The 18,083-nt window shown below is 46.1% G+C and overlaps 2 protein-coding genes across 3 annotated transcripts in view; both read left to right on the forward strand.

The window, feature by feature from the left end:
• Positions 1–8,910, forward strand: part of LOC127345684 (glucan endo-1,3-beta-glucosidase GIII) — an 82,079-nt gene extending 73,169 nt beyond the window's left edge. Inside the window, exons 1-2 of one of the 2 annotated variants that reach the window (XM_051372191.2) lie at positions 7,779–7,857; positions 7,973–8,910. In XM_051372191.2, the coding sequence (XP_051228151.2) occupies positions 7,779–7,857; positions 7,973–8,910 (1,017 nt within the window). Of the gene's footprint in view, positions 1–7,778; positions 7,858–7,972 lie in introns of those variants that run through there. The other variant, XM_051372187.2, reaches the window with a different exon arrangement.
• Positions 8,911–12,460: 3,550 nt separating this feature from the next.
• Positions 12,461–13,573, forward strand: LOC127340369 (uncharacterized). Its single transcript, XM_051366129.1, has one exon. It carries the CDS (start codon positions 12,461–12,463, stop codon positions 13,571–13,573), a length of 1,113 nt encoding a protein of 370 aa, XP_051222089.1.
• The last annotated feature ends 4,510 nt before the right edge of the window (positions 13,574–18,083 follow it).

Here is an 18,083-nt window from a genome sequence, read left to right on the forward strand (position 1 = left end):
GCCAAACCTAGCTTTCCATGTGTATATGTCCTAAACAAAACTAAACCTATCAAAAAGTATGTTGGTGGAACCTCGCGCGGAGAAATCTAGGGGGGTAGACCCCCCGAGGCACGCAGACCGCCGTTATCGGGGGGGAACGACCGCCGGGGCACCGGAATGCCACCAAAAGTTTCAAGTGGACCTAGGATATGTGTGAAAGTGTGTTGGAAGGTGTGATTCACCAAATGGTGCAAGGCATAGCTCCCATGTGTGAGATTCCTCTCTTTCGGGCGATAACACTTGGAAGATTCCTCGACTTGTAGGCTGAAGTGTCCCGCTGCGGGTATACCGGTGGCTATAGTGTGCCAAAGTGTGCCAAACCTAGCTTTCCATGTGTATATGTCCTAAACAAAACTAAACCTATCAAAAAGTATGTTGGTGGAACCTCGCGCGGAGAAATCTAGGGGGGTAGACCCCCCGAGGCACGCAGACCGCCGTTATCGGGGGGGAACGACCGCCGGGGCACCGGAATGCCACCAAAAGTTGCAAGTGGACCTAGGATATGTGTGAAAGTGTGTTGGAAGGTGTGATTCACCAAATGGTGCAAGGCATAGCTCCCATGTGTGAGATTCCTCTCTTTCGGGCGATAACACTTGGAAGATTCCTCGACTTGTAGGCTGAAGTGTCCCGCTGCGGGTATACCGGTGGCTATAGTGTGCCAAAGTGTGCCAAACCTAGCTTTCCATGTGTATATGTCCTAAACAAAACTAAACCTATCAAAAAGTATGTTGGTGGAACCTCGCGCGGAGAAATCTAGGGGGGTAGACCCCCCGAGGCACGCACACCGCCGTTATCGGGGGAACGACCGCCGGGCACCGGAATGCCACCAAAAGTTGCAAGTGGACCTAGGATATGTGTGAAAGTGTGTTGGAAGGTGTGATTCACCAAATGGTGCAAGGCATAGCTCCCATGTGTGAGATTCCTCTCTTTCGGGCGATAACACTTGGAAGATTCCTCGACTTGTAGGCTGAAGTGTCCCGCTGCGGGTATACCGGTGGCTATAGTGTGCCAAAGTGTGCCAAACCTAGCTTTCCATGTGTATATGTCCTAAACAAAACTAAACCTATCAAAAAGTATGTTGGTGGAACCTCGCGCGGAGAAATCTAGGGGGGTAGACCCCCCGAGGCACGCAGACCGCCGTTATCGGGGGGGAACGACCGCCGGGGCACCGGAATGCCACCAAAAGTTGCAAGTGGACCTAGGATATGTGTGAAAGTGTGTTGGAAGGTGTGATTCACCAAATGGTGCAAGGCATAGCTCCCATGTGTGAGATTCCTCTCTTTCGGGCGATAACACTTGGAAGATTCCTCGACTTGTAGGCTGAAGTGTCCCGCTGCGGGTATACCGGTGGCTATAGTGTGCCAAACCTAGCTTTCCATGTGTATATGTCCTAAACAAAACTAAACCTATCAAAAATTATGTTGGTGGAACCTCGCGCGGAGAAATCTAGGGGGGTAGACCCCCCGAGGCACGCAGACCGCCGTTATCGGGGGGGAACGACCGCCGGGGCACCGGAATGCCACCAAAAGTTGCAAGTGGACCTAGGATATGTGTGAAAGTGTGTTGGAAGGTGTGATTCACCAAATGGTGCAAGGCATAGCTCCCATGTGTGAGATTCCTCTCTTTCGGGCGATAACACTTGGAAGATTCCTCGACTTGTAGGCTGAAGTGTCCCGCTGCGGGTATACCGGTGGCTATAGTGTGCCAAAGTGTGCCAAACCTAGCTTTCCATGTGTATATGTCCTAAACAAAACTAAACCTATCAAAAAGTATGTTGGTGGAACCTCGCGCGGAGAAATCTAGGGGGGTAGACCCCCCGAGGCACGCAGACCGCCGTTATCGGGGGGGAACGACCGCCGGGGCACCGGAATGCCACCAAAAGTTGCAAGTGGACCTAGGATATGTGTGAAAGTGTGTTGGAAGGTGTGATTCACCAAATGGTGCAAGGCATAGCTCCCATGTGTGAGATTCCTCTCTTTCGGGCGATAACACTTGGAAGATTCCTCGACTTGTAGGCTGAAGTGTCCCGCTGCGGGTATACCGGTGGCTATAGTGTGCCAAAGTGTGGCAAACCTATCTTTCCATGTGTATATGTCCTAAACAAAACTAAACCTATCAAAAAGTATGTTGGTGGAACCTCGCGCGGAGAAATCTAGGGGGGTAGACCCCCCGAGGCACGCAGACCGCCGTTATCGGGGGGGAACGACCGCCGGGGCACCGGAATGCCACCAAAAGTTGCAAGTGGACCTAGGATATGTGTGAAAGTGTGTTGGAAGGTGTGATTCACCAAATGGTGCAAGGCATAGCTCCCATGTGTGAGATTCCTCTCTTTCGGGCGATAACACTTGGAAGATTCCTCGACTTGTAGGCTGAAGTGTCCCGCTGCGGGTATACCGGTGGCTATAGTGTGCCAAACCTAGCTTTCCATGTGTATATGTCCTAAACAAAACTAAACCTATCAAAAATTATGTTGGTGGAACCTCGCGCGGAGAAATCTAGGGGGGTAGACCCCCCGAGGCACGCAGACCGCCGTTATCGGGGGGGAACGACCGCCGGGGCACCGGAATGCCACCAAAAGTTGCAAGTGGACCTAGGATATGTGTGAAAGTGTGTTGGAAGGTGTGATTCACCAAATGGTGCAAGGCATAGCTCCCATGTGTGAGATTCCTCTCTTTCGGGCGATAACACTTGGAAGATTCCTCGACTTCTAGGCTGAAGTGTCCCGCTGCGGGTATACCGGTGGCTATAGTGTGCCAAAGTGTGCCAAACCTAGCTTTCCATGTGTATATGTCCTAAACAAAACTAAACCTATCAAAAAGTATGTTGGTGGAACCTCGCGTGGAGAAATCTAGGGGGGTAGGCCCCCCGAGGCACGCAGACCGCCGTTATCGGGGGGGAACGACCGCCGGGGCACCGGAATGCCACCAAAAGTTGCAAGTGGACCTCGGATATGTGTGAAAGTGTGTTGGAAGGTGTGATTCACCAAATGGTGCAAGGCATAGGTCCCATGTGTGAGATTCCTCTCTTTCGGGCGATAACACTTGGAAGATTCCTCGACTTGTAGGCTGAAGTGTCCCGCTGCGGGTATACCGGTGGCTATAGTGTGCCAAAGTGTGCCAAACCTAGCTTTCCATGTGTATATGTCCTAAACAAAACTAAACCTATCAAAAAGTATGTTGGTGAAACCTCGCGCGGAGAAATCTAGGGAGGTAGAACCCCCGAGGCACGCAGAACGCCGTTATCGGGGGGGAATGACCGCCGGGGCACCGGAATGCCACCAAAACTTGCAAGTGGACCTAGGATATGTGTGAAAGTTTGTTGGAAGGTGTGATTCACCAAATAGTGCAAGGCATAGCTCCCATGTGTGGCATTCCTCTCTTTCAGGCGATAACACTTGGAAGATTCCTCGACTTGTAGGCTGAAGTGTCCCGCTGCGGGTAACGCGTGGCTATAATGTGCCAAAGTGTGCCAAACCTAGCTTTCCATGTGTATATGGCATAAACAAAACTAAACCTATGAAAAAGTACATTGGTGAAACTCGCACGGAGAAATCTAGGGGGGGTAGACCACCGGGGCCCATATATAGACCGCTGTGTTGGGGGGGGGGGGGGAGACCTCCGGAGCACTTTGAATCCCAGCCAAACTTTCATGTGGACCAAGAATATGTTTGGAAGTGTCGTGTAAGGTGTAAAGCTTCAAGAAATTGCACCAAATATGTGGGGGCGATAACACTTAGCAGACACCGAACCCCCGTTAATTTGCTCCGAAACCCTGATATGTTGGGGGGAGGGGTCAATGAAGATGTAGATTACTTGTTTTATCGGTATACAGATTGTATTAAGTAACACTAACAAACAGTCTACAAAAAGTAAAAACTAATTTTACAACAAATATAAGTATTAATATAAATATGAATACTACAAAAGAAGGAAAATAAATGAAACTGCCCTCTGTGCCGTGCAAAAACGCACGGCAAAGGGTTGCCACGCACGGCAAAGGCATCGTTGCCGTGCCCGCGGCTTTGCCGTGCGCCTTGGCTCTCTCGTTGCCGTGCAGATTTCTTTACCGTGAGCTTTTGGATTCTTTGCCGTGCGTTGCTTGCTTTGCCGAGCGCTGAACTGGCTCTTTGCCGTGCGCTGTTTGTTTGCCGTGCGTCGCCCCGGAGCCACACGGCAAAGAATTCATTGCCGTGCGCGAGGCGCACGGCAAAGAACTTCCGCACGGCAAAGGGCGCTGGAAGCACACGACAAAGACCCGTGCACGGCACTGAGCTTTTTTCCTGTAGTGTACAATGCTCATAAAAAATGAACGACGTTGACTACAACAGTACGCCACCATCACCGAACCTAGGCTCTTATGTTTTGTTTTTGTTTTCAATATGTGCCTTTTGAAGCTTTCCAAGACACATCCCGAAAACAAAAACAAAATAAAAATTACAATTGTCATCAGCAAAAATTAAACAACAAAAATAAACAACAAAATGCTAACAAACATAAGAGAAAAATACTAACCCAAATGGTACAATTCATCACTATCTAGCATGTGCACTACAAACTTAGGTGTAGGATTATCAAAACTTATGTCCTTCATTAATTCTTGCATAGCTTTGATAGTTGCATTCATTTCTTCTTGCGATATGTCCATAGAATCCATGAAATAACATTTCTCAAATGCATCTTCACATACGTCAGGGAGAATCTCACAAATTATGTATTTTATATATTTATATTAGTCAGATAAATAGGAATATTTAAAAGATAAAAGAATTACCATGGAAGCCAACCCAATGTTTTATTAAATTCGGTCTAGAATTGATAGACACATTAAATATATGTCCTTTACATCCCAAGTAAATGTAATTGTATCTTCCATCTTTACATTGAATGCTTTTAACAATGATCTATAATATGATCCATACATAAAAATGTAAGACCCTCTGTATTCAAGATGGATATTGTGAATACTGTAGTCATCATCTCTTCCAAACAAAAAATTTAATGCTTTGTCTGATGTTGTCCCTTTATTTTGTTGGATTTTGTAATTGTCTTATATGATTCTCCTACTAATGTTTTTCTCCATTCGAATAATGCATCTAGATGTCCAACAAGTATGAGCTGTGCGGAATACGTGATGGACAATGTGGATAAAGGAAGACCAACATGAACTTTTCTTCATCAATCTACGCAACAACTTCACAAATCACTTTAATTTGTTTCATCTCAATCAAATATGTAAATATCTTTCATTTACTTCTTGGTGATTATATTTCATTTTTAATTTCTATTTTCATGCAGAACATGCCTTGTTTCGCAAGGGACAAGTTCCATGCGAAGATGAAGAACAAGAGAGTTATGTTTGTGGAGACTAAAGAAAGGGAGTTATGCGTGTTCCATCTGCACAATGGCACCTACAAGACACACATCTTCCGAGAAGACTACAAGAGGGTCTTGATTGACTACAACATGAAGCATGGAGATAAGATCAAGTTAAGCTTGAACACAAAGACCACTATGTCTTTCTACATCCTCTTGACAAGAATGGCATTCCAAAAAAAAAACAGGGTTGGAGGTGCATTACTTACCTTTAACTACATTTGTTTTCCAATGTGTATATTATATTTACTTTTACCTTTTCATGTTATTTTGATTTCACACAACTTGTATTATGTCATATTTTCTTTCAATTTTTTTCCTTCATGAACGCAGCTCAGGCAGTAGCTGTCACCATTGGCCCTAGGTCTGGTGTTAACCAACACCGAGGTTGTATTAATTGACATGTTCTCCAATGTGGAATTGGGCTTGGAATTTTTTTGATCCACCGAATGACTGAATCAGTACTAACGTCATTGTACTCGCATGTATATCAAGAACAAGAATTCAGTTATACCTTTCACTGAATTCTTGGCAAGAAGCAGGCGGGGAGTTAATTTGACATACTAACATCACTGTACTCGCAGGTAAATCAAGATGCAAAAACTTGTGTGTTGCAATAGTGCAAGATGAATTTGTTGAATACAAGCAATATTAGCAAATCTAATCAGTTTAGTTCATGCTGGCAATGTGAATGAGCTCTAGGTATTGAGAGGAGAAGAAGTGGGTAGTCTTCCTACCTTGTCCTGGATCCATGTCTCCAGGGTCATCTTGAACCTGCAGCTCCATCCAGATCTTCAAGGTTCATCTTGTATTGCTTCTGATCCTCCTTTCTTCGTTTCTTTCTTGTCGCTCAAGAAGAATCAAGAGAGGAGAGAGATTTCTAGTAGTGGCTAGGTAGGAATAACGATGCGGTAAAGTGGATTGTTTCCTCGGAGTGGTTAGGGAGTTTTCTGTTAAGAATCCTCCAACTTTACCCAGGACAAGGACTTGTTCGAAATTCGTTGTTTCATGAAGGGTTTTCTTTTAGTTCTGCCGCGGTCCAAGAACAAAACCCCATAAAATCAACATGTGCTCAACAAATCAAAAGCACACTCAACAACAAATCAGGGAAAACAACAAAACAACCCAACAAACATAAATAGGAATCTCAGGTGAACATTTGTTCATTTCATGTCCTTTTGCTAAGCTTATTTAGCGGGTGGTTTTTGCTGCATATAATATTCCGCATCCATCCAATGTCACAAATATGTTTGGGAATTGGCTTAATGGAACTGACAAAATTGATAAAGCTAGGATTTGCATTGGTGTTTCGGCTTTATGTTGGTCAATTTGGAATTCCAGAAATAATATTGTTTTTAATAGAAAGGACTCTATTAATTTCTTGCAGGTTATCCACACTATGGTTCACTGGATCCAACTTTGGCGGTTCTTGCTCCCGGAGGACCAGCGGGAGTGCATGGTTTCTGGATGCAACCGCCTTCGAATGGTTGCCCAGGATATTTTCTACCAGGCTACTTAGCGGCCTATTAAGAGATTACAGGATGCCTAGATTTCTTAGCAGTTTTCTCTTTTTTGGTGGTTGATTTTTGTATCGACCCTCGTTGATCGTTGAATTGTAAAGTTTGAATATTCATTTGCTTAATAAAAGGTTGTGTGCATCGGCCGTTGCAGAGGCCAGGGCTCACCCCATTTCGAAAAAAAATAGGAATCTCGGGTTCAACCCCTACCCAAGATAATGCGATGACATTATTCGACTACGCCCTAGACACTCCCATATATTTATTAGAAAATGTCTATACAACATGCATTCATAAAAATATCAAATATTACATTTGTTCCTTAATGTAAGTCATTTTGACAGCGTCCTATATTATGGAACAGAGGTAGTAGGATTGAAACTTGGTTAAATTTTATTCCAATTTGACAAAATTTAGTTAAAATGGTTCCCACATAACTTTCATAATTTCCAAGATTGGATTTTTTTTCCTCATGCCGAAATTTAAAGCATGGCCGGACAAGATAGTTGGGGCGTACCATCGATTATCTAGTCATGCATGAGTTGTGTTGGGCATGCAGTTGAAAGTCAGAAACAAGATAATCACACCATACACGCACCTGTGTTGCTATAGAGCGGAACCAACTTGGAAGTCAGAAACCAGAATAGACTAACTACGTACCTGCAACTCGCCAAACTATTATCCCTACAAGCCGCTCATGGAATCATGTATATATAGGGGTGGTCTGCATGGTACACTTTTGCATGCAAAAGCAGGGCTGCTACACGCCGGCAGAGTACACCACGGGAGTTGAAAGCAGGTGCATCAGCTGTTTCTTAGCTACCTGATCAGTAAACTCAGCCGCGCGATGATGGCGCGGCAGCTTAGGTGCTCTGCCTCCGCGCTAACGATGGCGTTGGTCGTCGGAGTCTTCGCATCCATCGCTACCGGTAAGCTATCTATGCATGTTTCTGTTCATCACCGGTGTCAAACTAATCAACCTTGCACGCAACAATCTAATCGAGTTCGCCGGGGCTAATTAATCTCCCTGTTCACGGCGGGCAGAGGTGCGATCCATCGGCGTGTGCAACGGGATGATCGGCGACAACCTGCCGTCCCGGACCGACGTGGTGCAGTTCTACCAGTCCCAGGGCATCGGCGCCATGCGCATCTACGCCCCGGACCAGGAGACGCTCCGGGCGCTCGACGGCACCGGTATCGAACTCATCATGGACGTGGGCAACGACAACCTCGCCGCCCTCGCCTCCGGCCCGGACGCCGCGTACGCCTGGGTCCGTGACAACGTCCTACCTCACCCGGGCGTCCGCATCAAGTACATCGCAGCCGGCAACGAGGTGCCCGACGCCGGCACGGGAAGCATCCTCCCGGCCATGCAGAACCTCAACGGCGCGCTCTTGGCGGCCGGACGCGGCGACATCAAGGTCACCACGGCGGTCAAGATGAGCGTGCTCGCGTCCTCCTCGCCGCCCTCCGAGGGAGCGTTCAAGGACGCGTACATGACAGAGGTCGCCAGGTTCCTGGCGAGCACCGGCGCGCCGCTCCTCGCCAACGTGTACCCCTACTTCGCCTACATTGACAACCCGAGCGACATCCCGCTAAGCTACGCGACGTTCCAGCCAGGCACGACGACGGTGGGCGACAACAACGGGCTCACCTACACGAACCTCTTCGACGCCATGGTGGACGCTCTGTACACGGCCATGGAGAAGGCAGGTTCGCCGGCTGTGCCCATCGTGGTCTCGGAGAGCGGCTGGCCCTCCGACGGCGGTGTTGGCGCGAGCATCGCTAACGCGCAGACGTACAACCAGAACCTGATCAACCACGTCGGCAATGGCACACCCAAGAGGCCCGGGCCGCTGGAGGCGTACATATTCGCCATGTTCAACGAGAACTTGAAGGAGGGTCATGAGACGGAGAATCACTTTGGGCTGTTCAACGGCCCGGACAAGTCGCCGGCGTACCCTATAAATTTCAACAATTAAGGCCGGGCGGATAGTACACATTATTTTGAACTATGAGAATAGATGACATATTTCTTTAAACCACATGAACAAATTGTAAATTTTTGTCTCTAGTCCAAGGAGGCTCGGTGGGAGTTCGTATTAACGATTGTGAAAGTAACTATTTTTTGACGGGGAAAGGGCTCAGGCAGGGGGATCCCTTGTCCCCGCTGCTGTTTAACTTTGTGGCAGACGTTTTTACGCGAATGCTATCGAAAGCAGCCCACCAGAATTTGATATCTGGTTTGCTACAAGGATATAGGGATGGGGGGGTGTTCAGTCTGCAATACGCAGATGACACACTGCTGTTTATTAAAAATGATGTGAGACAAGCGCAAAATTTGAAATGGATGTTGTCTATTTTTGAACAGTTGTCCGGGATGCGGATTAACTTTAATAAGAGTGACCTGGTGCCTATTAATGTGACAGTAGAAGAAGTTAATGTGTTAGCTCAAGTTTTTGGGTGTAAAGTTAGTGAGTTCCCCTTGAAGTATTTGGGGGTGCCGTTACATTTTGGAAAACTTTGTAAGCAAGATTTACAACCCTTGATTGATAGTATTATTAAGCGGATTGCGGGATGGAGAGGGAGGCTTTTGAATCATGCAAGCAGACTTGTGTTAATCAGCTCTTGCTTAGCAAGTATACCTATTTATCTTTTATCGGTTCTTAAGTTTCCAAAGTGGGCAGTGACAGCTATCAACTCGCAGATGTCCCACTGCTTGTGGGATAACTATGAAGGCCACCATAAGTATCACCTAGCACATTGGGACCTTGTTAGTATGAAAAAGGACTTTGGTGGTTTGGGAATTGCAAATATTAGAGATCTGAATGTGTCTTTGTTATCCTCTTGGGTGAAGAGATTTAATTTAGATGATCATAAGTTGTGGAAGGAGATTATCCAATATAAGTACAGAACACAACATCCAAATTTATTTGCATGTAAGGAGGTGAATGCCTCCCCTTTTTGGAAGGGAGTTTTATGGGCGTTTACAGCAGCGAAGTTTGGCTACCAGTGGTTAGTGGGTAATGGCCAAAATATTAAATTTTGGGAGGATCAATGGTTTGGAAGCACTAGCTTGGCCATACATTTTTGGGAGTTGTACATTGTCTGTAATGAGCAGACAAAAACCATTAAGGAGATTTGGGATGGGGAGGAGTTGAGACTATCCTTTAGGAGATGTTTTGATGACAAATTATTGTTGCAATGGGAAGAACTAAAAGCAATCGTCCAACATTTGAGGCTGACGGATGAGCCAGACCAGATGGTTTGGAAGCTAAATTCTACAGGAGTTTACTCCTCGCAGTCCTTATATGCAGTGATTAATTTTAGGGGAGTAAAGCAGGTTTATATCCCCGCGATTTGGAAACTAAATGTACCCCCTAGGGTCCAGGTTTTCCTTTGGCTAGTTTCACATAACAAAATTCTTACTAGGGACAATTTGGCCAAAAGGCAAACAATAAATGATGGCCGATGTTTATTTTGTTGCGAACCTGAGAGTATGTGCCATCTGTTCTTTGAATGTGATGTTGCTCGGGACGTTTGGTCTTATGTTTCTAGTTTAGTTGGAAGAGGGATGGGAAACAACTACGAGCAGGTTGCTAGACTCTGGATAAGTAATGAGAAAAATGGGGCTCTGAATACCTTTTCATCTGCTGTCATTTGGAATCTGTGGAAGATGAGAAATGAATTGCATTTTGGGAGTCTAACTTGGACTGGCTTTCAGGTGATTTGGATGAGGATGGCCAGGCTTCTCAGGAGATGGATGCCGCTGTGCAAGGAAGAATGGCGGCCAAAGATTGGGAGATGGTGCGCGGAGTTGGAAAGGAAGGCTATGGAGATGCCCCGGGTCGAATGGTACTAAAAAAGAGGAAGCTTGCGACGAAGCTGATTGGACCTGGAACTCCGGAGGTGCGAGGTGAAAGCAGAGTGAAGCTGTGAGAAAAAAAGGAAAGGAAACGAAGAAGGCTGACGAAGTATTAGAGGGTGTTTTGTCTCAGAATGTTGTGAGGAGGTGTCTGCGTTTGTATCAGCTAGTTCTGGCTGTGTGTGTGGCAGTTTCAGTTTCTTTTCCTGTTGGAAAACTGGACGTTTTCTGGGTGTGGTGTTTTCGGTTTATGGTGAGATGTAAGGGGTGAGGTGTGAGTCTGGTCCTAGAATGGTTAAAATCCTGAAACCTGATATTCTGTAGTTTCATTTTCAATCTGGAAATGGAACTGGGCGGGAGCGCCTTTATTCTAAAAAAAAAAGTATGTAAAGTCAACTGAGGATTAAGATAGCTTAGACACAATATTACATTCTCCTAGCACTAAAGGAACACAGCTATTACAAAATGGTGAACATGTTAAGTCTTCCAAAAAAAATCATATTCGAATTATACATAAAGAAATCAATTAGTGCAATGTATATTGCAAATGTAATAGGTTTATATACAAATTAAGCACAAAATAGAACAAATGTGTAGCTGTCAGCCGGCTATAACATTTTGTCACATCATCTATAGTCAACTTATAGGTAGTATGTACAATAGTAAGCTATAAAAGTGTAGTATTTTTATAATACATGGCCCACCTTTTAGTCTCACATAGTGTCTAGAATTACGTGCTAGAGCTGGCTATTAGATAAGAGCCTACTTTTTTTTCTCTCTCCTAATCTCTCTCCTTCAACTAAACAAACTTATAATATTTTATCTCTTATAGTTAGCTGACTGTACCTTATTGTACTTGCTCTAGGGATACTCGGCAAAGGCATGTGGTCGTGTCAAGCGTGGCTAGCACGGCCACGTGTCCGAGGAACTTGCCGTGAATTAATCTTTGCCATGTGTTTTCTCTAAGAGGTCGTTTGGTATCCATCATTTGAGCCTGGAATCCTGGAATTTATTTTAAAATTCCATAGGTGGGCTGTTTGGTTGCCACAGAATAGGGCCATCATTTCATTTAGGAAATCCAGCAAAATGATGCCATGTGTAATCACAATTCCGAACTGAAACCTGTCATTCACAATTCCTGTGGCAATCAAACAAATTCAATATTGAATTCTACTGTCATTTACAATTCTTGTGGCAACCAAACAAGTGTCCATTTCTGGAATTACAATGTAAATGAAATGAATACATGTATTCATTTCAAAATGCTACAAATGAAATGAAAACCTGGCTTCCAAACGACTTCTAAGCTTTGTCATGTGTGTTTTCCAATAATTACTGTGTTCTATTCTTTGTGGTGTGTTTTTTCCAGTAGTGCCGTAGAGGCTCCATATTGAAGAGCTTGTGTATTCCACTCGGGATGTGTTTTCAGTTTGGAAAATTTCTGCATAACAGCTTATATTCGGTAGGGCTTGCTGCTGCCGTGCTGGTGGTGGAGTTGTACAAGGAGTCAAGGATTTTTCAGGCGACGATCGAGTTCGCATTGGACACTAACACGTCGGGTCGCAAACATATACAGTAGTATCAAGAGTCTCTCGTACGTACATAGCGTCCGTGCGTTGAGGTCGTGTGCGTGAGAATCCTTCTTCGCCGACTTCGCCGACTTCGCCATGAGTTTCCTTCCGCACGATCTCCACCTCGAGATACTGAAGCGACTTCCGCCGCTTCCGCACGTGCTAGCGAGCGCCTCCGTCGTGTGCAAGGCATGGCACGGCGTCGTGAACGACCCTTCTTTCCTCCGCGAGCTGTACCGCGCTCGCGGCGCGGCACCGGTGACCTTAGGTTTCTTCCACAATTCCGACGACCTCCCGCACATGTTTGTACCCGCCGGCGAGCCAGCAAGCTTCGACCACGGGTGCTACGATCGGAGGACTGACTGGCAGTTCGTGGACTCCCGCCACGGCCGCGTCCTCCTGAGCGACGTGTGGGATCATCGGTTCCTGGTCTGGCACCCCATGACCGAAGAGCGCCATCTGGTTCGGGCGAAAGCGCTCGACATGCCGGAGGCGCCCGACGGAAACAACCAGGTTGGTGCCGCGTTGATCTGCGACTGCGCCACGGAAGACGGCGAGGGGGACCAAGGACAACGCCCGGCGTGCCACGCCAGCCCCTTCCGGGTGGCCGTCGTGTTCAGGCACCCGGAGGACGACACCATGCTTGCGAGCGTCTTCTCTTCGCTCACCGGCCAGTGGTGCCGGATGCTGGAGCTTCCCCTGGTATGGAAAGTCCGTTCGGAGCCTTGCACCGTCGTCGGCAACGTCTTGTACCAGCAGCTCGTGGAGTGCCGCATCCTTGCCTTTGATACGGACCTGCGGACCCTGACCACGCTCCATCGGCCAAGATGCGGCAACGTGCGTCTCCTCAAGATGGACGGTGGCGTGCTTGGGCTAGCCGGGGTGCAAGGTTTCACCCTGCACTTGTGGGCGCGAGACGCTGATGCTGACGATTGGGTGCTGCTGAAGACGGTTAATCTGAAGGAGATTATCCCTGGTCTCTCGGCTGCGCCATCGCCCAAGACGGACCCTCGCTTTACTGCCATGCCGGTGGTCAAGATAATCGGGGTCACAGAGGAAGGCGATGCGCTGTTTCTGTGGACCATGATCGGCATCTTCATGCTCGGTACTGAATCCATGGAGTTGATGAAGGTGCATGGGACTGCAGTTGATAAAATGAAGACCGTTTACCCTTACGCATCCTTCTATCTCCCGGCCGCTGGATGGTAATCACTATGGGATTCCTCATACAGTCTAAGTTTTTTTTTAGATGCCCGTACAGTCTTAGCTTTTTTTTTTGGGGGGGGGGGGGGGCGGGGGGGTCAGTGCCCGTATTTGATAACGTGAGAATTAGGACTTCGATTCAAAGTTTGCCGGCATGTTCTGAAAACTATGAACAAATATTTTTTTTGCGAGAGAAAACTATGAACAACTTGAGGACGTAGGTTCCTGATTTCTTGCTCTTTTTTTTTCCGTATACATCATTAAAATGAGGTACTTCTCGGTCGCATGGATGCCCCGCCATTCAAATAAATTGACTAGAACGATATTTTCCGTAGTTGCTTTTTTGGCCTCTTCAGCTTATGTAGAAATAATTTCTTTGATACTGAAAAGTTGTTGGATAGTTAGGCGTAATGTTTGTGATTAATTTTAGAATATACTTCTTCTGTTCACTAATATAAATTTTTTAGATTTTTTAAAGTGAACTAGATACAAAGCAAAATGAGTGGACCTACACGTTAAAACTAGACGAGATACATACTAAAGTGACTGAACCTACAAAAGAGTTAAAACGTCTTATAAAAAAAGAACGGAGGGAGTGAAACATGACTACATCAAACTATTAACATGTGAAAATCTAACATACTAGATGTATTAAGCAACATGAACAACATCAGAGCATACAATACAACAAGCATCGCTAAATCGGGATATATCGCGCGTACCGATATGGGTGTAGCAGTTCTCGGCGCAGTAGTAAAGTTGTTGACGACGAAGTTGGCGAAGAACTGTCGAAGTAGATGACATTGAACACGACAGTATGCCGTACCGCCCAACTTGGATGAAAGACGGCCCGTGATGAAGAGCTTGAGCAGTCGCGCAGATTGCTTCACAAAACCTAACTCGCCCTCTCCCGTATAGGATCACAAAGGCGAGTGGTTCCGGAAAAGTGCTCTCCCGTTCGTTGGTGCACGCTGGAAGACGGGATGGAGTAGGCTACGGTGGCGGCGCAAGCAGAGAGAGGCAGCAAAACCCTAACTCATGTATTAGATATGTTTCTGCGGCAGCCGGGTGATGTCTACGCACGCTTCTATCCCTGTAGACAGTGTTGGGCTCCAAGAGCAGAGGTTTGTAGAACAGCAGCAAGTTTCCCTTAAGTGAATCACCCAAGGTTTATCGAACTCAGGGAGGAAGAGGTCAAAGATATCCCTCTCAAGCAACCCTGCAATCACGATACAAGAAGTTTCTTGTGTCCTCAACACACCTAATACACTTGTCAGATGTATAGGTGCACTAGTTCGGCGAAGAGATAGTGAAATACAAGTAATATGGATGAATATGAGTGGTAATAGCAATCTGAATAAAATATGGCAGCGAGTAAACATGCAACAGAACAGTAAATAAACGGAGATTCGATATTCGGAAACAAGGCCTAGGGATCCTACTTTCACTAGTGGACACTCTCAACATTGATCACATAACTGAAACTACTCTACACTCTCTTGTTGGATGACAAACACCATTCATTGTGTAGGGCTACAAGAGCACCTCAATGCCGGAGTTAACAAGCTCCACAACATTCGATGTTTATATTTAAGTAACCTTAGAGTGCATGATAGACCATTGCAATTATACCGAGTACTAACATAGCATGCACACCGTCACCGTCAGGCTATGAAAGGGGGAGTAGATCGCATCAATACTATCATAGTAATAGTTAACTTCATAATCTACAAGAGATCACAATTATAGCTTATACCAAGTACTAAATGATGCACACACTGTCAACATTACATCATGGAGGAGGAATAGACTACTTTAATAACATCACTAGAGTAGCACATAGATGATATTCAACTAGATCACAAAGAGAGAGATGAACCACATAGCTACGGTAGAGCCCTCAGCCTCGGGGGAGAACTACTCCCTCCTCATCATGGAAGCAGCGATGACGATGAAGATGGCGGTGGTGTCGATGGAGATGCCTTCCCGGGGCACTTCCCCGTCCCGCCGGCGTGCCGGAACAGAGACTTCTGTCCCCTAATCTTGGCTTCGCGATGGCGGCGGCTCTGGAACTTTTCTCGTATCGTGGCTTATTCCCCTAGGGTTTTCGCGACGGAGTCCTTAAGTAGGCGGAAGGGCAGCCTCGGAAGGGCCCTGGTGGGGCCACACAATAGGGGGGCGCGCCCCACCCCTTGGCCGCGCCGCCCTAGCTTGTGGGGCCCCCTGGCTCCCCTCTGGTCTCTCTCCGGTGTTCTGGAAGCTTCGTGGAAATATAAGATACTGGGCGTTGATTCCGTCCAATTCCGAGAATATTTCCTTACTAGGATTTCTGAAACCAAAAACAACAGAAAACAGGAACATGCATAATAATGACATAAAGTGTGTATGAAACATGTGTGTATCATCATAAAAGTAGCATGGAACCCAAGCTTAGTTCCTACTCGTCCTCGAGTAGGTAAACGATAACAAAGATAATTTCTTAAGTGACATGCTATCATAATCTTGATCATACTATTGTAAAACATATGAGATTAATGAAGTGATTCAAAGCAATGGTAAAGACAATGAGTAAACAACTGAATCATATAGCAAAGACTTTTCATGAATAGTACTTTCAAGACAAGCATCAATAAGTCTTGCATAAGAGTTAACTCATAAAGCAGTAAATTCAAAGTAAAGGCATCGAAGCAACACAAAGGAAGATACAAGTTTCAGCAGTTGCTTTCAACTTTCAACATGTATATCTCATGGATAGTTGTCATCATAAAGCAATATAACAAGTGCAATAGGTAAATGATACGTCTCCGACGTATTGATAATTTCTTGTGTTCCATGCCACATTATTGATGATATCCACATGTTTTATACACACTTTATGTCATATTCATGTATTTTCTGGAACTAACCTATTAACAAGATGCCGAAGAGCCAGTTGCTGTTTTCGGCTGTTTTTGGTTTCAGAAATCCTAGTAACGAAATATTCTCGGAATTGGACGAAATCAACGCCCAGGGTCCTATTTTGCCACGAAGCTTCCAGAAGACCGAAGAGGAGACGAAGTGGGGCCACGAGGTGGCCAGACTATAGGGCGGCGCGGCCCAAGCCCTGGCCGTGCCGACCTATAGTGTGGGCCCCTCGTGTGGCCCCCTGACCTGCCCTTCCGCCTACTTAAAGCCTCCATCGCGAAACCCCCAGTACCGAGAGCCACGATACGGAAAACCTTCCAGAGACGCCACCGCCGCCAATCCCATCTCGGGGGATTCAGGAGATCGCCTCCGGCACCCTGCCGTAGAGGGGAATCATCTCCCGGAGGACTCTACGCCGCCATGGTCGCCTCCGGAGTGATGTGTGAGTAGTCTACCCCTGGACTATGGGTCCATAGCAGTAGCTAGATGGTTGTCTTCTCCCCATTGTGCTTAATTATCGGGTCTTGTGAGCTGCCGAACATGATCAAGATCATCTATCTGTAATTCTATATGTTGTGTTTGTTGGGATCCGATGAATAGAGAATACTTGTTATGTTGATTATCAATTTATATCTATGTGTTGTTTATGATCTTGCATGCTCTCCGTTACTAGTAGATGCTCTGGCCAAGTAGATGCTTGTAACTCCAAGAGGGAGTATTTATGCTCGATAGTGGGTTCATGTCTCCGTGAATCTGGGGGAGTGACAGAAACCTCTAAGATTATGGATGTGCTGTTGCCACTAGGGATAAAACATTGGTGCTATGTTCGAGGATGTAGTTACTGATTACATTATGCGCAATACTTAATGCAATTGTCTGTTGTTAGCAACTTAATACTGGAGGGGGTTCGGATGATAACCTGAAGGTGGACTTTTTAGGCATAGATGCATGCTGGATAGCGGTCTATGTACTTTGTCGTAATGCCCAATTAAATCTCACTATACTCATCATAATATGTATGTGCATGGTCATGCCCTCTTTATTTGTCAATTGCCCAACTGTAATTTGTTCACCCAACATGTTGTTTATCTTATGGGAGAGACACCTCTAGTGAACTGTGGACCCCGGTCCTATTCTTTACTGAAATACAATCTACTGCAATACTGTTCTACTGTTTTCGGCAAACAATCATCTTCCACACAATACGGTTAATCCTTTGTTACAGCAAGCCGGTGAGATTGACAACCTCACTGTTTCGTTGGGGCAAAGTACTTTGGTTGTGTTGTGCAGGTTCCACGTTGGCGCCGGAATCTCTGGTGTTGCGCCGCACTACATCCCGCCGCCATCAACCTTCAACGTGCTTCTTGACTCCTACTGGTTCGATTAAACCTTGGTTTCTTACTGAGGGAAACTTGCCGCTGTGCGCATCACACCTTCCTCTTGGGGTTCCCAACAGACGTGTCAACTACACGCATCAAGCAAATTTCTGGCACCGTTGCCGGGGAGATCAAGACACGCTGCAAGGGGAGTCTCCACTTCCCAATCTCTTTGCTTTGTTTTTGTCTTGCTTAGTTTTATTTACTACTTTGTTTGCTGCACTATATCAAAATAC

This window comes from Lolium perenne, chromosome 3 (assembly GCF_019359855.2).
Source record: "Lolium perenne isolate Kyuss_39 chromosome 3, Kyuss_2.0, whole genome shotgun sequence".
In the NCBI taxonomy this organism is placed as follows: domain Eukaryota; kingdom Viridiplantae; phylum Streptophyta; class Magnoliopsida; order Poales; family Poaceae; genus Lolium; species Lolium perenne.